We start from the raw sequence: 22,609 nt of genomic DNA, 5'->3' as shown, positions 1-22,609 counted from the left end.
CATGAGAGGGGCCGGTAACCTTTTTATGTTCACTGCCCACATTGACACCCAAGCTCTTCACCATTTATTTCTCTGACTCCTCCATCAACCTTGAGTTAATTTCCAGAAAAGGACTGAACAGTGTCTTGGGACAAATGCAAGAGCACTACACTAATGGATCCTTCAGTGCCATGTGCTCCTATCCTGAGCATTCCCGTACCTAGTCTTACCTGCCCTTGCTTTTCCTTTTGTCTCTGTCTCTGTCTCTGTTCATTCGGTCCAAGCCAATAATAACTGTAAGGTGTAAATGAGTTTATATTCACTCTCTGCCACTATATCCAGAGGAGGATTATGGAAATAAAACTGAGGGGTTGGAACTCCCCTGTCAAAGACATACTTTGGGCTCTGGGGCTACTTGTTTGTTGTGAAAATAGAGGCTTTCCTCTACTCTTTCCTAAATTCCAAGGTGGGGGGTGTGATGGTGTGGGTGAGAGAAATACCTGCTGACATTTGCAACCACTGTGGGGGAAAAGCTGTAGAACCCTAACTCTGGACAGCATATGCTACACTTTCTGGAGAATTATAGGTCTTCTCAACTTTGGATCTTTCCAGAGGAGGTGCACGAATAACTCTCCTTTTCTCCATCTCAGTCTCTCTGGTATGTTACAAGAATTTAGACCAATAATTCTGAAAGGGACCCCAATCCAAACAGATCAAGAAGTCAATATCCTTGCTACTTAACCAAGCTCCAACCCCAGGTATCACAAGACTTAACCCTACCCTATCAGGTGAGCCAAGCTCCAGTTTGCCCTTTGCCCTGAACCATAAAAGCATCCCGATCTGGGCAGCAATCTTTAACCCACTGCTACCCAATTCTGAAGTAGTACCTCTCACTGGCCACTGGTTCCGAAACACTCATCTCTGACTCTGGACACTTCAGTTCTTGGGATGGAAGTGGCATGGAGTATAGAAGCATGGCATGGAGATCGGGAGCTAAGAGTTCAGAACGAATATAAAGGCTGTTTAAACGCACCAGCTCTGGGTTGAATCCCATTTACATCCTTTACTGACTGTTAGTTTGGGTAAGTGACCCTTCTAATCCTGAGTCTTCTGGTATGTAAAATGGGACTAATAATGCCATCCCTTTCAAAAGGTGTCTCTGAGATTAAATGAAATAATGCATATACGACCCTTTGCACAGTACCTGGCAGACGCATACTGAGTATTCAGTTAGCTATCATTATTAGCCTTGTGATCCCGTGCAAATCATATAACCTCTCTGGGTTCAATTCCGTCCGCGGCAAAACGTATGAAAGCAACTGCCCTGCTTTCCTCCAGGGTTGTGAGGATTAAAAGAACGCATTCAGCCACACAGCCACATTTCACTCGCCTCAAGGCGCGAGAAAGACCGCGATTACGTACGACCTCGAGTTTGCGGAGGGCTTGTGGGCGTGGCTCGAGCTTGGGTTTGCAGACAACGACAGGATTGGTTGAGGAAAGGATTCCCGTCCTCTCGGGGTCCCGCCCCAGACCTCACTGCGCCTGCGCACGTCCTGTTTGCTTCGCAGCGAAGCTTACGTGATGACCTTGCGAAGTGTGTTGCGCTCTGGTCGCGTCTGCGTCAGCGGCAGTCGCTGCGGCTGCGTGGCGGGTTGTCCAGGTAACCACGGGAGTTGTCGCTGCCTGGTGGCATCTGAGAGACAGGTGTTCGTCATGCAGTTGAAGCACCTGAGAACCCTGCTGAGCCCTCAGGTGAGGAGTTGCGTGCCTCTTCCCAACCCCGCCCGCCTTAACGTTCCAAGAAAAGTGGGGGAACTGAAATTTCATGATGTTGAGCGCCTCCTGTTATGCGGAAGACTGAAGGTTCTAGAGATGGTGGGACTGTGCTCGGTCTATAGTGTGCAGTAGTTGAGACCGACCGCTAACCGCGGTAGCTTTCATTCCGTCTCATTTAACATCAGTTGTGTACGAGGCCCCGTGCTGGGCGCACATGTAAACGAACCTAAGTCTGCACCCAAATAAACAAGCGCTTTAGGTGCAAGCCCCAAAGAGGGAGTGCAGAAGACCTCACGTTCGTTCTAATGATGAAGATCGCAGATTCAGAAGAGGCTGGGCACTGGGGGAGGAACCATGCTAAAGAAAGGCTGGGTTTTGGAGCTCGGAGACCAGCATTCCAAGTCCTAGTGCCAGCTCTACTTTAAGTAAATGATCCAGTACCGCTGATTGTAGCCCTTGTCACACAGTCTCTCTGAGCGCTCACCCAACTGCTTCATTTGGAAAATGGAAGTAACAATAATAACAACCTGAAGGGGTCTAACAATAATAGCAACCTGAGGGGGTCTGGAGGAAGAGTTAAAGGAAGTCATGTACACAAAGGCCATTGCAAACTGAAAAGCAGCGTAAAAACTGATAGACAAGAGAGGAGAACACTCAAAATTCAAAGAACAAACTCATACAAAGCTAATTACAATATCTGCCATAGTGAATGTTTCATACGTAGTAAAGCAGCATAAGTTAAGTAGTTAGGATTGTAGTTTGTGGAGTCAGACATGTGGATTTAAATCTTGGTTCTGCCACTTATAGACTGTGTTTGTAAACTTGAGCAAATTAACTTTTCTGAACCTCAGGTCCCCAATTTGTAAAATATGCATAATAATGGCATCTGTCTCTGCGTTATGAAGTAAAAGGAGAAAGCATATCAAGCACTTATCAAAATGCCTAGTCTATGGTAAGATCTTGTTAAAGTTTAGCTTTTGTTATTCTATTCCCTACCCCATTTAATCCTCACGACAGTGCTGTGAGGAATCAGGAAGGCTTCACAGAGGATGTGGCATTAGGAGAATAGAGGGAAATTAGAACAAAAGAGAGATGTGCTCATTGCCCCCGAAACTGTATTTTAAAATTCCTTTACCCTAATGGAATAATTGGAAATGAAAACCTCCTTCAGTCTTTGAAAATAAGATGTCATAATGCAGGGAAGGGCGAACGCCCAGGATTGGCAAAATGATGAAGGAAGATGATGAGCAATGGTTATTGAAGGAGCCCTCAGCCCTTCGAACCTAATTTAATCAAGAGTTGGAGGGTGGTAAAGGTGGTGGTATGGCTATTTTCTGACTCTGAGGATTTTGATGATAAAAAAGAGGGCTTTTTTTTTTTTTTTTAAACTTCTGACTTTGGAGGTAGGTGGGTTAGGAGTGAAAAGTAACAAAGTTTGAAACCAGAGCTCTAGAGCCCAAGTAATTAATCACACAATTGGAGGAGAAGCTAAATGTTTTATCTCAAGGAGGGAAGTCCTTAGTGCAGAACCATTGAGGACCAGGGCTGGTGGTGGACAGATGTGGAAAGAATAATTCATTGGGAGACAATCACTTCTAAATTGGGCTTCTGAGCAGTTGCATAGTTTTGGGGGGAAAAAAATAAAAAAACTAACCAGGTGGCATTTTCATCCTAAGTCTCAACTCTGATTGTCTTACTCCCCATTCTGGAACTTTCACTGTCTCTCCCTTTCCTATCAAATAAGCCCAAACTCCTTGGCCAAATTTCACAGATCTTTCTTGAGCTGGCCTCACTTTTTCCTGCCTTACCTCTTCTGTTCTGTTTGCAAGATAGTTTCAGCTAAATTAAATCACTGTTTCTTGACCAGACGTGCCTTTGCTCCTGTAATTCCTTCTACCTCGGGTAATTCCCCCCATTTAACTGCATCCATTCTTCAAAGCTTAAAGTTGATGAGTTAAACATAAAATTATCTCGGGCTTCTCCAAACTGTTATCGTGCTTGTATGTGCCTTTCTAATGGGATTTTTCCTGTTTTCGTACCATCATATTAGCCTGGGGCAGGGACCATATTTCTCTCTTTGTCTCCCTCTCAGCCCTTGGCCATGTGCCTTTCTCAATAAGGTATTCAAAAAATATTGAATGAATGGCTAAAGACCAAAACCTATTTTAAAAAAACTTATCGGACCAATTGAATTTATTTCATTCGCAGTCCTGGGATATGAGGGAGCAAGGCCATTGCAGGGGCACATTGGTACAGTTGATTCAGCATGTCACCTCTTAGTGTATTTGCATTATGGGTTTCTAAAGCACCTTATTCTCCTGATCCAGGGTTTTATAGGCTTGGAGACCAGGATACATCACAGGCATCTCTTTGTTTTAAGGACTATCATGGGGGAAATTGACCAAAGTCACACTAGAGCTAAAGGAACTAGGAATGCTTTTGTCATTCTGGACAAACACCTGGGTTTATTTTTGCCCCCGCTGCCTCTGCAGGATGGAGCTGCAAAGGTGACCTGCATGGCTTGGTCCCAGAACAATGCCAAATTTGCTGTCTGCACAGTGGACCGAGTGGTGTTGCTATACGATGAGCATGGGGAGCGGAGAGATAAATTCTCCACCAAACCAGCTGACATGAAGGTGAAGAGAGTACTCTGTGTGTACTTAATCTGTTGATGGGACCTCACGAATCTGGAAAACTTCCTAACCAACTTCCCCAGCCAACGGCATAGGAAATGGCCTGGCCCTTCTTTTCTCAGGATAAATCCCTCAAGCCCATTACAGTCACACATACACCTTTTCTTCTCTTCTCTCTTTCATGTGTACTCATTACCTCTTTTTCTTTTCTTTCTTTTAACTCCTAGTATGGCAGGAAGAGCTATATGGTGAAAGGCATGGCTTTTTCTCCTGATTCCACTAAAATTGCCATAGGACAGACCGACAACATCATCTACGTGTACAAGATTGGAGAAGATTGGTGAGGATAGAGACTGGGAGATGGGGTGACCTGGAAAAGAAGGGGAAGGCAGGAAGAAATGCCTCCCTAGGAAAGGGGTAGTAGAGAAGATGATGGTCCAGGCTGGGACATGGAAAGCAAAGGCCTTCCAGAGTCAGATGCTGCTTCCCTACCTTTGCCTGCCCCATGTGCTCTGAGATACCATCCCTGGTGGAATCAGCCTAAGGTCAACATGAGACCCTTTGAGGTTCGGGAGCCCTTGGTGATACAGCCTCTTTGTTACTGTTCCAAAGCTGTTTAGGCTCTGTTTTATGCCTCTTTTCAGGGCTCCTGTGGAATGGTAGGAAACACTAGAGGGGGCAGGGAAGGTATCTGTTCTTTCTTCCCTTCCCCCAGCATCATGTGTGACAATTTGTTTCTGAAAGTGTTTTTAATATGCTTTCCCTCCTTTTATTTGGCAGGGGTGACAAGAAAGTCATCTGTAACAAATTCATCCAGACGGTAAACTTCAGACCTGTCCCTGGGAGATTAGGATGAACAAACATGTATCAATATATCTACTTATAAATGTAACCAGGAGTTGCATTTTTTAACATGTGAATCTGACCTTTCCAGCTGCAAAGATGGTACTGCCTTGCTGCTCATCCTCATCTGCTTTCTTCCTTGAGCCCAGTCATGTCCTCTCCTCTGCTATAGGCGACTGGGGTGGTGGCCTGTGGCGGGGGGTTCAGTTTGTTATAAATGTGCTAGGCTACATGGACAGGGTTATCCTTTTCATGATTTCCTCTTTACAGAGTGCTGTCACGTGTCTGCAGTGGCCAGCAGAGTACATCATTGTCTTTGGACTGGCTGAAGGGAAGGTAAAGGAGGAAGAGAAACACAGGAGAGCTTTTGGGTGGGGGTAATGGTTCTGGAGAGAGAAATATGGTTAAACTTCTCCCTTAGGGTCAAATTGTATGTTAGGGGAGAAAACAGAAGGACCAGTTTTTTGTATTTCTTTTTCCTTAGGATCTGGGTGGGATTGAAAGTAGCTTAACCAGATTTGTATCCATTTTCCCATTTTCAGGTTCGTTTAGCAAACACTAAAACTAATAAATCATCTACCGTCTATGGGACAGATTCTTATGTGGTATCACTGACGACAAAGTGAGTAAGGAAGAGCATATCCCAGGAGCTTGGAAATGTAGGAAGGAAGCGATGGGAATGTTGGGACTGGGAGACCAGAATATGGAAGATGGGGAGGACTGGTAGCAAGGAGCCCAGGTAGGGTAGTGTTTGACAGAGAAGGGGGATTTCTTGGTGAGACAGAATAATATCTTTCCTCCTCTCCCCCTTCCCCTTTTATAGTTGCTCTGGGAAAGGAATTCTCTCTGGTCATGCAGATGGTACCATTGTTAGGTATTTCTTTGATGATGAAGGCTCTGGAGAGTCACAGGTATGACTAAAGGATGCTGTGGGATGGGGGTAAGGAAACCCAAAATCCCTCCTAGAGGAGGTTGAACGTTAAGATTGAGGTGCTGGGGGAAGCGGCTAAAGGAGAGAGAGAGAGAGAGAGGCACATTTGGATGCAGCCACAGAGAGAATTTGTATTAAGGCCAGAGCTTAATATTTGTGGGTAAAGGGAAATCAAGTGGAAAGGATTCTGAGAGTAAGGGAAAGTGAAAATTATTCTCATCTATGGAAAAAGTATATTTATATGTATAAATTCATGGGAAAAAAAGTCATTTGCTCTCGAGAGGGAAAAGGGAAAAAGATGGGAGATAAAAGCAATGTTCATGTTTTACTTTGTATAATTCTCTATTGTTTGAATAACTTACATTAAGAATTACTTGTATAGGGGCACATGGCTGGCTCAGTTAGTGGAGCATGTGACTCTTGATCTCAGGGTTATGACTTCGAGCCCCACGCTGAGTGCAGAGATTACTTAAATAACTAAAACTTTAAAAAAAGAATTACTCGTGTAATAATTAAATTTATTTACCCTAAAAAGAAAGAGTCATATGCTCCCTGTGGGCCTACCCAGGGTTAGTTAATGTGTAGTAGTATTAAAGAACTCCAACATAAAAGTATTTTGAGGTTTCCTCTTGAGCACAATGTCAGTAAGTGTGTACGTATGTGATACATACGTGTGTGAGAGTATAAAAGAGAAAGACAGTTTGTGCAGTCCTCCAGATTAGGATGTGTTGGGGTGGGAAGACGTTGGGAGGACGATTTATACAGAGTGGGATGGTCAGAGTGAGTGTGTCAGGGGCTAGAAAGGAGAAGTTCCCGGCTGGAGGTGTCAGAGTCCGAGTGATTGAAAGCCTCTCTTCTGTCTTAGGGGAAGTTGGTTAACCACCCATGCCCACCCTATGCCTTGGCTTGGGCAACCAACAGCATCGTGGCTGCAGGCTGTGATCGGAGAATTGTGGCCTATGGAAAGGAAGGCCATGTGCTACAAACTTTTGATTACAGCCGTGACCCTCAGGAGCGGGAGTTCACCACAGCTGCTGCAAGTCCCGGGGGCCAGTCTGTTGTGTTGGGAAGTTATGACAGGTGGGTCCCTCTCCACGGGCATCTTCTGCCTACTTTCCCTGTGTACACTCTGCCGTAGCCCAGTTCATCTCAAGCAGAGTGGGAGACTGGATGAGAAGCAAGTATATGTTGAAAGAGGTCCTCGGGTTTTAATTCACGCACTTCCCTCTTCCTGCTCCCACCATCCGTTGGCACTCTGGCAGTTCCAGAATGCACCAGGATTTTGTGTCTCCGTGCCTCTCCCTGGGACTCCGCAGTGGAATTCGTCTCCACTCTCTTTGTATTACCATCGCCTCTTTTCAGACCACTGGCTCAGGGTTTGTCACATTATATTACACTTTGGTATTTATAGCTACCTGGCTAAATTGAAACGCCCTTGAGAAAGAGGGCCTATTCATTTTTTTTTAGTCTCCAGTGCCTAAAGTAGCATGTAGTACATCCTATACGCTTGAAGGTTTGGTGAAGGAAGGAATGAGTGGAGCGATGGGTGGGTGACGGACAGTAAACAAACAGCTAGGACCTGGGCCCCCACCTGGGCCTTGTCCACCCTGTCCTTGTACCCCCTTCACTCTCGTGTGGGTCTCTTCCTTCCTTTTCCTCTGGTTCCTACCATTTCTCTTTTCTTTTTCCTTATTTCTCTATTGCTAATAGCTCATTTTTCTCACCAGTCATGATCTCTTTTTATTTTCTCCACTCCCATCACTCTCACCCCATTTTACTTTTGGCTTGATTTTTCCAACTTCCTTCTCTGAATCTTTTTGTCCCCTCCTATGAGATTCCCTAGGTCGTGTGTTCTCTTTTACTTCCTTTCTTCTATAACACAGCAAAACTCATTGCCTTCAATTCCCCACCCATTTCCACTCTTTTGCTCAGCCTCCATCGCTTCTAAAAGCCACCTACTTAATTAATTTCAGACTTAGGGTGCTCAACTGGAGCCCTCGAAGAAGCATCTGGGAAGAAGCAAAGCCCAAGGAGATTGCCAACTTATACACCGTCACTGCCTTGGCCTGGAAACGGGATGGCTCACGACTCTGTGCGGTGTGTTTTACTAGTAATCCCTTTCTGCATGGGTGACTTTCTCCAAACTAGGAAATATCCAGACTTATCCTAAAGCACTGTCCCCTGAAACTAGAGAATCTCTTCCCTTTTGACTCCAACCTAAAAATAGGATGTTAAAGGCAGGAAAGAGAAATTTGCACTTTATTGGAAGACAAAAGAGACAATTCTGTAGGCAGGGCTGATTTCTCCCTTTCATCCCATCATCATCCTTGCGTCCTGTGATTGCCATCTCTTTCCATCTGGTACTTCCCAAAACTGCCAGCCCTTTTACTGCCAACCCTTCTCTAGATTCTAGAACCGAGGTTTTGAGGGCTTCTCTAGATATCCTCCCCATGCCTGTTACCTTTTATGCTGTCACTTTCCTTTCTAGGGCACACTCTGTGGTGGAGTGGAACAGTTTGACTGCTGCCTCCGGAGGAGCATTTACAAGAATAAGTTTGAGTTGACGTATGTGGGACCTAGCCAGGTAAGCAGCTGATAGCCTGCTGCACCAAGATCTTGCCAGCGCTCATTCATCCTTGTGATGCTTTCCTACCTTCTGGACACAGCCACAGTGTCAAATTTAACCCCTGGCAGCGCTGTTCTGGAGAACAGAGTGTATTGGGCAACTCTTTGGCAACTTTCCTGCTGTAGCATTTCCAGCTTATTGTAAGAAAAAATTTAAATGCCAGACTTAAGGGGTACAGAGATCGCCGCTTACAACGTCCTGGTTTAAAACTTCATTACCTGGGGCGCCTAGGTGGCTCAGTCAGTTAAGCGCTGGACTCTTTGATTTCAGCTCAGGTCATGATCAGGCTTGTGAGATGAAGCCCCATGTCGGGCTTTGCACTGGGTGTGGAACTTGCTTAAGATACTGTCTCTCCCTCCCCCTCTGCCCTAACCCCTATCCCCATCCCTCTCTAAAAAAAAAACAAAAACAAAAAAACCCAAAAAAACAAAAACAAAGCAAAACAGAAAAAACTTTACTACCTGTATGCTGTCAACTGGGGAGTTTCGGATTACGCGGGTGCATAACATTGCTTTAGGGCCTCTGAAATCACTGTGTATGACATTGCAAGGTAATTTCTTAGTTCCTGAGCCCACTTTTCTCTTTTATCTATCTCTGTCCTCTTTCCCTTCCATTTATTTATTATTCATTGGTCCCTTCATTCTTTTTGTCTTTTTTTTCAGATTTTGTTTACTTATTTGAGAGAGAGAGCACAGGTGCAGGAGCGGGGGGAGGGGCAGAGGGAGAGGGAGTAACGGGCTCCCTGCTCCCGACATACTCAGAAGTGGGGCTCCCAGGACCCCAAGATCATGACCTGAACCGAAGGCAGATGCTTAACCAACTGAACCACCTAGGTGCCCCCTCTTTTTTTTAAGATTTTATTTTTAAGTAATCTCTACACCCAACATGGGGCTCAAACCCTCAACTGAGATCAAGAGTTGCATGCTCCTCTGACTGAGCCAGCCAGGCACCCCATTCTTTCATTTTCTGTCCATTCTCTATGCATGAGCACTGTTAGGTATTGAGAATACAGAGATAATTACCTGTTTTATACGGTCCCTTAATCAAGATCATTCTAGCTAAGGAGATGGGTATATGAAATGACGGTATAGTACACCATGGTTAAAGTCATCACAAAGATTTTCACAAGAGATACAGGAATGTAAAGAAAGTGGTTTTACTTTGTATGTATTATGTATTATGAGCATTGAAAGAGATCATCTTTGAAAGCATTTCATAAATAGTAAAGCACTACGTGAATATGGGGTGTCATTTTTACCAACAATAGCCTAGGCTAGGTGAGGAAACAAGATACTAGCTTTGTTTAACACTGTGGAGGTGGGTAGGGGGCACGGCATGTTCACCCCTCTTTTGGGTTGGGGAAAGCCTCGGGGAGCTCAGACTTGTACCTTATCAAGGTGATTGTGAAGAACCTGTCATCGGGGACCCGAGTGGTACTCAAGTCACACTATGGCTATGAGGTGGAAGAGGTGAAAATCCTGGGAAAGGAACGTTACCTGGTGGCCCACACATCAGACACGCTGCTGCTGGGGGACCTGAACACTAATCGCCTTAGTGAGGTAGGAACCACAAATGGAGGGGCGGGGAGTGGAGCATCTTGTGTTGCTACTTCAGGGGAGCCAGGGTCCCTAGGGGGGAGATCTCTGAGGAAAGCTCTAACATGCTGGTGTTCTGGTGTTGGGGAGTTGGTGGACCTGGGAGTGAGACCCCAGAGGTTTAGAATCCTGGAATGTGAACCCCCACTGTTGGACTGTTTTTACACCATCTCTCAGAAACCTAGAAACCTAGGGCAGAATCTGACATAGCACCTCTTTTGTGCAACATCAAGGCCTTCCTAAAGTCAATCTCTCTGCCTCCTACCCTGTCTCTTTCAGCGTTGTCTTGGATACTTATCCACATTGTTCCTTATGTCTTCTCCCTCCTTTACAGGTAGCTTGGCAGGGATCTGGTGGCAATGAGAAGTATTTCTTTGAAAATGAAAATGTGAGTAGAGCTTGATTAACCATCACCGTCTCAATAAATCTCCTTCTAGCTCCTATGTTGGAAGGATGGCAAGTGGCAAGGGGTTGAGGAGAGAGCAGATAAAGAAGGGAGAGTGAGATAGGCACAGGAACAGAGTAAAGAGAAAAGTGGGAGTCACTTTGCACTGACAGGACACTTCCATCTACTACTGTTGGTCTCTTTCTTCATGCAAACTTCCCACCACGTGACAGTTCCATTCATCCCCAGGTGTGCATGATCTTCAATGCTGGAGAGCTAACCCTGGTGGAATATGGGAGTAATGATACCCTGGGTTCTGTACGTACTGAATTCATGAACCCCCACCTCATCAGGTAACCCAACAAGGTTCTCTAAATTTTTGAAACCCAAAAGAATTCCTTTTTAACTTCTAACTCCTGTATCCTCAAGATTAATCTAAAAACCTCATCCCCTATGGTACCTCGGGGCCCTTGATAAACATCTCAGTGGCCCAAGCCCATTCTGCCTTATCTCACCCTTCATGTTTCAGTGTCCGTATTAATGAGAGGCGTCAACGAGGAATGGAAGACAATAAGAAATTGGCTTATCTTGTTGATATTAAGACTATTGCCATAGGTGAGTAAGACTCTCTCATAATTCTGATAACAAAACAGATGTTTATAGTACGCTTCGATATCACAGGATTGTGTACGGTGGAGAATCCAGGAATCTGAGAGGTGCCAGGTAAATTGTGACCCTGCTCTTACAGAGGATATGTGAAGTGTTCAAATCCACGTGTGCGAGTCTGTATCTGGCTCTATAGATACAGATACACTGTTACATATATCGGCCTGTCCATATAATTATCTGTGTTCTCTGGGCATGTATCTTAGGGCTGGAAATTGTGAATTGTAGAGAGGAACCATTAGTAAAGTTATGAATTTTCCTGTTTAGACTTAATAGGATAATGGACTGTTTGAACCGAAAGGGGACTTATTTTCTGTAGAGTTTGTCATTAGTAGCCACCGATGACAAACTTTATTTGAATTTCACAAGTGTTCACATAAATAAATCTTATTTTATATATTAATAGTTAACTCTGTATCATGAAATGTTTCAAGCAGAGAAAAATGTATGTAGAATAGCATAGTATTCCCTACAAAGTATAGAGAATAGTGTATCTGTATAGTGTACTTGTTAAGAGCAAGGATCTGGAGTCAAGCCTCCTGACTTCTGTAATTATACCCGTGTGATCTTAGGTAAGTTTCTTAACTTTTCTGTATCTCAATTTCCTCATCCACAAAATGGGGATAAAAATAGCACCTACCTTATATGGAAAGCACTTAGACTAATGTCTGGCACATAATAAGTACTTAATAAATGTTAGCTATTAATACTATTATTAGTTGTATATTCATACCTAGTTCTATCATGTCCTGACCTTTCATTATATTTACTTTGGATCTTTTATCTCTCCTCTTACTGAGGGACATTTAAGTTGTTGGTTTTTCAGTTTCCAGTGTTTCGGTTCTCTAAGTTTTACAACTAGAGTGGAACTGCTGAATCATAGAAGAGGTAAATCTGCAATTTCACTAAATATTTCCAAATTGCTCTCCAAAGAGATTGTACCAATTTACATTCCCACCAGCAGTTGGAGGGCCCAGTGTTCTGCATCCTCTCCAATTCTTGAAATTGCTTGACTTCATAATTTGGCTCACTCTGACGTATGTGAAATAATATCTCATCATATTAGTTTTTGTTTGCTCATTTGTTTATTGGCCGCTTGGATTTCTTCTGCTGCTTATTGCCAGTTCTTATTCCTTGCCTGTTTTTAAAACCAGGCTGTCTTTTCCTTATTGACTTGAAGGAGTTCTATGTATGTGTGTTTCTAGCCTTTGATGGTCATTTGTACTGAGGATATTTTGTCAGCCTCTTTTAGTGTTCAGACATTTTTAATTTTAATTTTAATGTAGTTCATTTAATCACAGTTTGTGATTTTTGAGGTCTCATTTAAAAAGTTTCCCTGGGGCACCTGGCTGGCTCAGTCAGAGGAGCATGCGACTCTTGATCTCAGGGTCGTGAGTTTGAGCCCCAAGTTGGGTGCAGAGATTACTTAAATAAATAAAACTTTAAAAAAAGAAAAAGTTTCCTACTCCCTCCTCTATCTTAATATTTTTAAAGTTTGCTTTTTATCTGTGGGTATGGATCATATTTAATTTTTTCCATATTTAACAATTTTTTGGAAATCCATTCTGTGCTCACTAATTTGTAATGTCACCTCTTATAAATCAAGTTTCCAAATACATATGGGTCTATTCTTAGGATACTTTTATATTTCATGAATTTTATATTTCATATCAGATTGTTGAGCTCAGAAATGTAAGTGTCTGTAATGGAAATAATATAGTCTGGTGGCCCGTGTTCCAGTGGCAATAATGAGCTGTGAGACTTTGGACAAGTCACCACACTCCATAGGGCTCATCTTCAATAGTATATAAAATGACAGAGTTCTTCTCTTAACCTTTTTTGGTTACTGGCCCCTTTGAGTATCTAATTAAAATCATAGATCATATCCCAGAAGAAAATACATAAACATATAATTTTGTATATAATTTCAGGGTGTTCACAGAAATAGGGTCCCCACAGTTCTAGTATTCTATGATTCTACTTATAAATTGGGACATTAAAACATGGCTTTATCATTTTGCTTTTTAATTAAAGGAAATTTCATTTTTAAGTTGGTCTTCCCAGTTGTAGACATTAGCTGGTGTTTGGTCTTTAGCTTCAGCATGTATGACAAAGGTAGGACATTGCGCATTGGTAACGTATACAAATGAGAGTTGTGAAGGGGCTGTGTTCAAGAGACTCCCTGAAAGCATCCCTAGCCAATCCTAAGTGGTCTAAGTGTGAGCATATCTTACATTGTCAACAAAATTCACACCAACCTGAAATATCCTTAGCACACTCAGTCTAACTCTAGTCAGAGGTTCCTCCTCTTTGGTCTGTGTGCTTTCTCCACTGTTTGCCCCTTGGTGCTCTGACGTCATAGGCACTCAAAGTGCAGGTAACTCCTTGGAGCAGATATGTTCATCAAGGTCATTTCATCCATCAGCTTTCTCTCAGGGGTGTGCTGGAATTGGGGCTCTTCCTTAAAGTGCTCAGTGCTGCCTTCCAGAGGATTTCGTGAGTAACGGAAGCCAGTTGCTCTGATCTGTTCTGACCTGCTATGAGACAACCCCAAGAGTCCCAGAGAGGAATCACATTTCCTGATGGACCTAGACCTTTTGAGTTAACTACAGAGTTAAACAAAACCTCTACAGTTCTAGTACAAATCTAGTATTGTAAGCATCTTAGCAAAATTATGTCGTATTCCTCATACTCTAGACTGATGCAACATTCTTAAAGCTCAACATATGATTGAAGGCAAGACTTGGGCAGCCAGCCTCGTGCCCTATATATGATTATGTGGAATCTGTCTCCTTAACCCTGTCTCCTTTACTTTGTAGTGGATCTGATTGGTGGCTACAACATTGGCACCATCAGCCACGAGAGCCGTGTGGATTGGCTGGAACTTAATGAAACTGGGCACAAGCTTCTATTCAGGGACCGGAAACTTCGTGTAAGGCCTTAGCTATTGAGTAGTCCATAGAGGATGTGGTACTTAGTACCTGCTACCAGAGATGGGGGGGGGAGGGCAGGATGGGACATAATTGCTTGGTGCGCTATGCCATTAACACAGCAAAAGGCACAGAAGAATCAACATTGTGTCTGCTGTCATAGCCCATCCTATATTACCTCTAAGGAGATGGTATCATGATGGCACCAAAGTCAAGAGGGGAATTTTACTATTCACAAGTCTCTGCCCTCGTGAAACTGCCTCACCCCCCACATGCCTAGCTGGCCTTGACCCACACCTGTTCCAGTGTTCCTCAGCTACACTTACCTGACAGCACTAAAGCTGGCTTAAGGACAGTCTCCCCCAAGCCCCTTATTGACTCTGACCTCAATATGGTATCACCAAAGAGCTCAGCCTCAAGGGCAAAGAGACTATCTGGTGATTTTTATTTCATTTTCACTGCGCGAATTTCCAGACCATTTAATGTGCCTGGTGGCCTTACTTTTGTAATCCAGTCTGGTAGCTCTGGCCCAGAGTTACTCTTAAGGATGAAAGTCTGACCTTCACCTAACTTAAATTTCTGGGTGTAGCTCTTTGCTCACTTGGTCATCTCTTACTGGCCAGAGTCAGGATATACCAAGTCAACATAAACTTCAAGTGTTGATGGTTAGTAAGCTTTGAAATTCAGCATCTGCCTGACTGGTGGGTCAGTTGGCCCCATTTCACCATTAAAGAAATGGTCAGGATCGGAGGACACCCCATAGCCCCTTCTAATTGTGCTGTCTTCCTCTTCTTACTTCAGTTACATCTGTACGATATTGAAAGCTGCGCTAAGACAATGATCCTCAACTTCTGCTCCTACGTGCAGTGGGTCCCAGGAAGTGATGTGCTCGTAGCTCAGAACCGAAACAGCTTGTGTGTGTGGTACAACATTGAGGCACCTGAGAGGGTCACCACGTCCTCTATTAGGGTACGTCGACACCAGGGTGCCTCAGCCATAGTGGCAAACTGATCAGTCAGGGCCCTGAGGAAGCTCCAAAGGTTATTTGGTTTTCTTTGGCCCACCACCTATCATGTCTGTGATAGAGTCGGCAAAATAAAGCTTCGATCCTTCCCCACAGTCGGCTAGGTCCCAGAACCATCCTTGTTCAGATTCCTGACACTACATTAGGTCCTTGGAACGTGCCTCTCTGTTACAGTGGCCCTGGGAATTCACCAGGTCATAGTGAGTTCTCTTAAGCTGGAAGAGCACCCCTAGGAGGGGCAGTTCTGTGTCAGTTGCTGTGTGCGGATTCTCTGTTGTCAGCCGTTCAGAGCTCCTTTTTTATCAGACTGAAAATCAGCCACTCTCCTATCCTGCCAGCATCACGTACATTACAGTGATCTTCCAGACTCTGGGAGGAACCCATCCAAACGAGAGGCCCCTGTGCTAGGGTAGGATGACTGGTGTGGGTATAGGGAGAGCACATGGTAGTTTCTTTTTGTCCTTTTTCTATGTCTCTTCTTTTTCCTCCTCTCTTACCTCATTTTAGACTTATTAAGTTTGGGTTTGGGGGTTGTTTTGTCCTTTTTTTAAAACACCATTTTTCACTTTTTTGCTTTGGAGGTTATACATTTTGATTCCTATAGTGATTACCCTCGGAAGTTTACCATTTCCTTAAATTAATAGTCTCAAGTTATTTAGCATCAGACCCCCTGGCAAATGATACAAGGACCTTAACTCTGATTACCTCTCCTCTACCATTATTGTCCAGTGTTTTGTTATCCCCAAAGTGAGACATTAGTCTTATACACAGCCAGAATTTGTTTACATTTCCCATCATGGTGCCATTTTCTCTGTTCACTTTTTCTTTTTGCATTGTTGATCTTCCCTCTGGAGTTATTTTTCTTCTCCTTGAGAGAAAGTGTTTTGAAGATAAATGCTCAGTTTCTGAAAATTACTGAAATGGAATTATCTGAAAATGTTTTTATTTGGCCTGTTCTTGAAAGATACTTGGACTCCATTCCCAATTCTAGATTGATGGTTTTTCTTAGCCTTTCACAAATACTGTCCCATTGACTGACTTCTTTAGTTCTGAGTTTATTAACAGCCCCTTCTGTTGTCTTGTTGCTTTTTTTTTAAGATTTTATTTATTTGAGAGAGAGCGCAGGAGCAGGGGGAGGGGCAGAGGGAGAAGCAGACTCCCCACTGAGCAGGGAGGGGATATGGGGCTCAATCCCATAACTCCAGGATCATGACCAGAGCCTAAGGCAGACACTTACCCAACTGAGCCACCCAGGTGCCCCTGTCTTGTTGCTTTTCTTTTCTTTTATTTTTTTGTCTTGTTGCTTTTAAAGTCTTCTTTTTCGGGCGCCTGGGTGGCTCAGTTGGTTAAGCGACTGCCTTCGGCTCAGGTCATGATCCTGGAGTCCCGGGATCGAGTCCCGCATCCAGCTCCCTCCTCAGCGGGGAGTCTGCTTCTCCCTCCGACCCTCTTCCCTCTCGTGCTCTCTCTCATTCTCTCTCTCTCAAATAAATAAAATCTTTAAAAAAAAAAAGTCTTCTTTTTCTTCGGCGTTCTGAAGCTTCACTACAATATGTCCGCATATAAATGTCCTTTTACTTACCGTGCTTGGTGTATATGCGTATGCCTGTGTGTGTGTGTGTGTGTGTGTTGCACATCTGCCAGGACACATCATTCCTCAGCCATGAGCTCTTCAAATCTTGCTGCTTCTCTGGAACACTCTAGTCTCACCCTCAGAATTCTAATTAGGCATGTGTTCCATTTCTTGTCCTCTGTGCCTCTGTAGCCTCTTATTCTTCCTTTCTCCTTGCTCCATGCTCCATTCGGGGTACTTCCTTAAGAAACATCTTGCAAGTCAGGGGTTCACTTTCACCATTGTCTCATCTGCTATTGAAACCACCCACTGAGGTTTTCTTACTTCAGATATTGAATTTTTCATATAATTTTATTTGGTTCTTTCTCCAGTCTGCCTGGTCATTTTTACAACCTGGCTATCTTTGATAGTCTCTTGTCCCTTGCTTAATTTTTCACTCCATCTTTTAGGTCTTTAAACATTTTACACTTATTTTATATTCCATAACTTTCATAACGGTTATTTTTAATATTGGAAATTCTTGGAGGTCCAAAAGTGCTGTAGTTATTATTTACTCCTTTATGGTGGTTAACTTATATTTTGGTACTTTTTTTAATTGGGGCTCATGTTACATTGAATACAATCTTTTAGAATCTCAAGGGCCTAACATGGGCATGTTTTCCTCCAGAGATGTTTGCTTCTGCAGGAATCAAGCATATTAATGACTTTTGTTCCCTTTCCTAAAGAGAGGATCCCAGATTTCGTGACTGACGGATTCTCAGATTTGCCCCCTCATCCTGCTGGAGGATCCCTGGTTTATTCGCCCACTACTGTGTTTGCCATCAGGGCAACTGTACCCTTTCCACTTGCTCTCCTGTTTTTTTCCTGCTCAGGTTTTAGCTTCCTTCCTTCCTTCCTTCCAGTGGGAGACTAGGAAGTATGCCTAGTGATTCCTTCAGGTGAACTCAGCAACGAATGCATTAAAAAGTACGTCCCAGGTTGAAGTTGTACTGTAACAGGAGGACTCAAGCAGGAAGCAGAAGTGGATGCACACGTTGTCACTTTACCTCCAGGCATCAGTGTGGGCCCAGCTCTGAGTGTACTTTAACCCGAGGGCATTAGCATAGCTAAGGAATTCATACCTGCTTGAAAGAAACTAAATATTAGACAACCAAGGGCCACTGTAATTCCCCCGTGTGTGAGCGCTAGGGTTGGGTAAGGGTGGGTCTGTTCTGCGATGGAGTCAATGGAAACGCTAACCTGGATTTCGGGGGGTGGGGATTGAAATTTTACAGGGCGATGTGGTAGGTCTGGAGCGGGGCGGGGGGAAGACCGAGGTGATGGTGACCGAAGGTGTGACTACGGTTGCCTACACGCTGGACGAGGGCCTGATCGAGTTTGGAACGGCCATTGATGACGGCAACTACAGCCGGTGAGGGGCTGGGCTGATACTCCGTGAGGTGGTGGGAGAGTCCGGTTCTGAGGCGGGAGGACCTGGGATGGGCCGGACAACTGGCCACGTCATCCCCGGCCGCATCACCAGTATTCTTCCGTGTCCTGCTGACCCTAGACTCCTGCTTTCCTTCCTTCTCTCTTCAGGGCCACAGCCTTCTTGGAGACTCTGGAAATGACCCCAGAAACAGAGGCAATGTGGAAAACCTTGAGCAAACTGGCGCTCGAGGCACGGCAGCTCCACATCGCCGAGAGGTGAGGCAGACCAGAACTGAGGTGCCGGGCAGCTAGGAAGGACAGCCACTCCTCCCAGTGCTAAGGCACCGCTCCCCTCCCGTGCCAACAAATGTCTCTGAACCCTTCCAAACATTCTTCCATCCCAGGTTATAAGAGTTCTCTTGTTTTTGCTTCCCCTTCTCGTAGGTAGGTGCCCCTTCAGAGTTTTAACACCCATACCCTCCAAGCCGTGTGTTGATGCGTATTTCCGAATGTGGTATAGGAGTGTAGTTAGTAGGACAAACTTGGGACTCCAGACTCTCTGAGTTATCTTGGCTCCATTTACCAGCTTGTATAACCGCAGGTTAAGTGAACCTTTCCAAGCCTTGGGGTTTCTCAATTTCCTTTCTGTAAAGTGGGAGTAATAATAGAATTTACCTCCTAGGGCGGTCAAGAGGAACCATGGGGGCAGTGAAGAAAGTGGGAGATTCTGAGTGCTCAGTAAACGTCAACCGCTGCTGTTTTGCGAGGAGTCCTCTTGGCTCCCTCCTTTCCCATGCCCCCAGAGCTAGATGACCCGCTCGTCCTAGGGCCCTGACCCAGCGTCTTCAGCACATGTCCTGAAGCTCTTACTGTCCAGCTCTACTGTCTCCACCCTAGAACAGACCACACCTCTACCTGCAGTGTCCCAGAAGCCTCTTAGTCTCACTCATACTGTTCTTACACACCTACCATCCATTCATCCCATAATGGCTGAGATCATTTTTTAAACCATAAATTAGATTATGTCACTTTTTTGCTCAGAACCTTCCAGTAGCTTACTCTTCTACTTCGTATAAGATCCATAGTCCTTGCCGTGTCCTAAGGCCCTACAATATTTGGCCTCTGCTTCCTTCATATACCAGGTACCTACTTGCCTGTTAGTCTCCAGCCACACTGGCATCCTTTGGGCCCTTTGAGCATCTCAAACTCACTCCTGCCATGGCACCTTACACGCACTATTCCCTCTGCCTGGAATAATTTTTTCCCATCTTGTGGGACTGACTTTTTCTTGTATTTAGGTCTTGGCTCAAATGTCAGTTCCTCAGATAGGCCTTCTCTGACTACCAACTTAACTAATCCCCTCCATTACTGTCTGTATGTACTATCACACTATTTTATTTTACTTTTCATTCTCTGAAATATCTTTGTTTGCTTACTCATTATTTGTTTCCACTAGAAAGTAAGTTCCCTGAGAGCAAGGCCGTCATCTGTCTTATCCCCTTGTGTCTCTAGTGGCAAAAACAGCGCGTGGCACGTAACCGATGCTCAGTATATATCTGCCGAGCCAATGAATTCATGATGATCCTATAGTAATACTGCTGTTACTATGATTGCTTCCATACTGCAGGTGCTTTTCTGCTTTGGGCCATGTAGCAAAAGCTCGATTCCTGCATGAAACCAATGAGATTGCAGATCAAGTGTCTCGGGAATATGCAAGTATTATCCTCCTGAATTATTCAGTCTCTCAAGCGGAGATTTCTCTTCATGCTCCGTCCCATGATCCCTGGCTCTCCAGCCATGGCTCCTGTGCTCTATTCTGCCCACCCCACCTCCATCCTCAAGTCAGACCACTCTGGAATTGCTTGCCAGACCTCATCCTCTAAGCCCATGGAGGTTTTCAGCTTTCCAATCTTTTAGCTTCCTCATCTCTGTGGCCTTCCTGTCTAAGCTCACACAGACAGAATGGCTCCTGCAGCACCGACAGAATAACGAGAACCTTCTTCTTCCCCACAGGGTGGAGAAGGAACAGACTTTTACCAGGTCCGAGCACGCCTAGCCATGCTGGAGAAGAACTACAAGCTGGCTGAAATGATCTTCTTGGAAGAGGTGATGGGAGCAGAGGGACCAGATTGAAGAGGGGAGCAGGGTGGGAGGGGCAGTGAGGCAAACTGAGGGGAGGAAAGAGCACTGGGAGAGAGCTTTTGGAAAGGTTTATGCAGTTAACAGTACTCCTTACTTCCCCTTCTGCATTAGTCCTTACGGTTATGTCCTTTCGTAATTATCTGCTGCCTCCCCCTGTACTCCCGCCTGTCCTGGCGCTTCTTGCGCACACAGGCAGATCCAGGTTTGTGGGGCCTGAAGCTTATACAATTTGAGGAGCCCTCTTTAAGAAAAAATGCCTTGGAAGGGGCCTCTGCAGATAAGGTGCCCTGAGGCTTAAGCTGCTTCTACTTTCATAATAAATCCACCACTGCTTGTGTATAAATAAAGGGTGAGGCTTTCAGGCCACATGGGCTGGCGTTGTAGCTAGGCTGAGGGCAGCCTGCTGATTCCTGATCCTCCTGTATCTTCTCGGTGTCCCTCTTTCCCCTGCCCGGGTTCCCCTAGAATGCCGTTGAGGAGGCCATGGACATGTACCAGGAGCTGCACCGTTGGGATGAGTGTATCGCAGTGGCTCAGGCCAAGGTACTACCAGTTCTGTCTTCTCCACGGTGCTCACAGCTCAGTTCCACCAATATCAGAAGCCGCCTCTTACCAAGGAGGCTATAGGAACTGGAACAGGGTTGGGGCTGGGAGTTAGGACGTTGGTGACTGGGAGGCTTTTCATTGTTACAGTGGGATTGGAGAAGCTTGGGAAGCAGCAGGGCAGGAAGGAGGGATGTGACTTCTCTTGCCTCTATTGCGTGTCCAGGGGCACCCGGCCCTGGAGAAGCTGCGCCGGGGTTACTACCAGTGGCTGATGGACACACAGCAAGAGGAGCGAGCCGGTGAACTACAGGAGAGCCAGGGGGATGGCCTAGCAGCCATCAGCCTCTACCTCAAAGCTGGGCTCCCTGCCAAAGCTGCTCGACTGGTGCTGGCCCAGGAGGAACTGTTGGCCAACACCGAGCTGGTAGAACACATCACTGCAGCCCTTATCAAGGGGGAGCTGTATGAAAGGGTAGGGCTGGCTTCCCACTCCTGTCCCTCATCTCCAGGACTCAGTGCCCCCTCCTACCCAGAGGAGGCCTGGAGTGCATTCCCCCCGCCCCGCCCCGCCGCCAAGGACTGGTGGCTGAGTCTCCTCCTTTGGGGGCTGATCCTTGATTCTTCGTGCAGTAGGGCTATCGTTGTAGTCATGTGGTATGTGTCAACAGGCAGGTGATCTCTTTGAGAAGATTCGAAACCCACAGCGGGCCCTGGAGTGCTACTGTAAAGGCAGTGCATTCATGAAAGGTACCACCACCGACAACCCAGCCTTCCCTGCACCTATTTTGTGCATCTGTTCGGGTTGACCAGCTCAGTTCTCCATTCCTCCACTTCTCACCTGTTTTCCACACCCCATTTCCCTGTCTTACTTTCCTGAGTCCCATCCCTGGAAGTCTTAGCTGAGTGCCTTCTCTGTCCCTGGCAGCGGTGGAGCTGGCTCGACTGGCATTCCCAGTGGAAGTGGTGAGACTGGAAGAGGCGTGGGGGGATCATCTGGTGCAGCAGAAGCAGCTCGATGCAGCCATTAATCACTACATTGAAGCCAGGTAGAGGGGTGCAAAGGAGATTGGGCATGAGGTCCAAGGTAATGGGGCAAGTAAGGGCACCAAGGCCTACAAGAGAGGTGGCAAAATGCAGGTTGGAGTAGACGTGAGGTGTGTCCCTGCCTCTGTCTGTCTCCCTCTTGCGCACACACACGGATGCCTTTTCCAACTGTGCCAGGTGCTCTATTAAGGCGGTTGACGCTGCCCTGGGCGCCCGTCAGTGGAAGAAAGCCGTTTATATATTAGATCTCCAGGACCAGAGCATTGCGTCCAAATACTACCCCCGCGTGGCCCAACACTATGCAGCTCTGCAGGAGTATGAGGTGAGGAAAGTCCCTTCCTGGAGCCGGAAGCAACGCAGTACAGGCTAACAAGAGGAGAACCTAGAGCAGGGAGTGGGGGGCCCCCCACCAAGTCCTTCCTTCTGGGGCCCAGCAGCACCAGCCATCCTGAGCTCCATCAGAGTTCCAATAGAGAATTGCCTTGTGTTGCAGAAATGCAAGGTCC

At 45.5% G+C, this 22,609-nt stretch overlaps 1 protein-coding gene across 7 annotated transcripts in view; it reads left to right on the top strand.

Annotated features, from left to right (window-relative positions):
* The first annotated feature begins 1,531 nt into the window (after nt 1-1,531).
* The window catches only part of IFT172 (intraflagellar transport 172), a 32,291-nt gene continuing 11,213 nt past the window's right edge, over nt 1,532-22,609 (top strand). For 5 of the 7 annotated variants that reach the window (XR_003524561.2, XM_027621238.2, XM_027621243.2 and 2 more), the window contains exons 1-25: nt 1,532-1,731; nt 4,248-4,391; nt 4,616-4,728; nt 5,169-5,208; nt 5,502-5,567; nt 5,774-5,853; nt 6,055-6,142; nt 7,028-7,242; nt 8,136-8,259; nt 8,651-8,746; nt 10,186-10,347; nt 10,718-10,771; nt 11,018-11,121; nt 11,298-11,383; nt 14,254-14,366; nt 15,166-15,333; nt 18,236-18,372; nt 18,540-18,647; nt 19,999-20,083; nt 20,385-20,477; nt 20,979-21,056; nt 21,283-21,531; nt 21,728-21,806; nt 21,985-22,105; nt 22,281-22,425. Coding sequence is in view for 6 of the 7 variants with exons in the window: in XM_027621238.2 (XP_027477039.2) it covers nt 1,561-1,731; nt 4,248-4,391; nt 4,616-4,728; nt 5,169-5,208; nt 5,502-5,567; nt 5,774-5,853; nt 6,055-6,142; nt 7,028-7,242; nt 8,136-8,259; nt 8,651-8,746; nt 10,186-10,347; nt 10,718-10,771; nt 11,018-11,121; nt 11,298-11,383; nt 14,254-14,366; nt 15,166-15,333; nt 18,236-18,372; nt 18,540-18,647; nt 19,999-20,083; nt 20,385-20,477; nt 20,979-21,056; nt 21,283-21,531; nt 21,728-21,806; nt 21,985-22,105; nt 22,281-22,425 (2,919 nt within the window). In the remaining variant the exon portion in view is untranslated. Of the gene's footprint in view, nt 1,732-2,621; nt 2,708-4,247; nt 4,392-4,615; nt 4,729-5,168; nt 5,209-5,501; nt 5,568-5,773; nt 5,854-6,054; nt 6,143-7,027; nt 7,243-8,135; nt 8,260-8,650; nt 8,747-10,185; nt 10,348-10,717; nt 10,772-11,017; nt 11,122-11,297; nt 11,384-14,253; nt 14,367-15,165; nt 15,334-18,235; nt 18,373-18,539; nt 18,648-19,998; nt 20,084-20,384; nt 20,478-20,978; nt 21,057-21,282; nt 21,532-21,727; nt 21,807-21,984; nt 22,106-22,280; nt 22,426-22,609 lie in introns of those variants that run through there. The other 2 variants (XM_027621239.2, XM_027621240.2) reach the window with 2 other exon arrangements.

The sequence above is a fragment of the Zalophus californianus genome, chromosome 8 (genome assembly GCF_009762305.2).
Source record: "Zalophus californianus isolate mZalCal1 chromosome 8, mZalCal1.pri.v2, whole genome shotgun sequence".
Classification (NCBI taxonomy): Eukaryota; Metazoa; Chordata; class Mammalia; order Carnivora; family Otariidae; genus Zalophus; species Zalophus californianus.
This window is presented reverse-complemented; position numbering and strand designations above follow the sequence as displayed.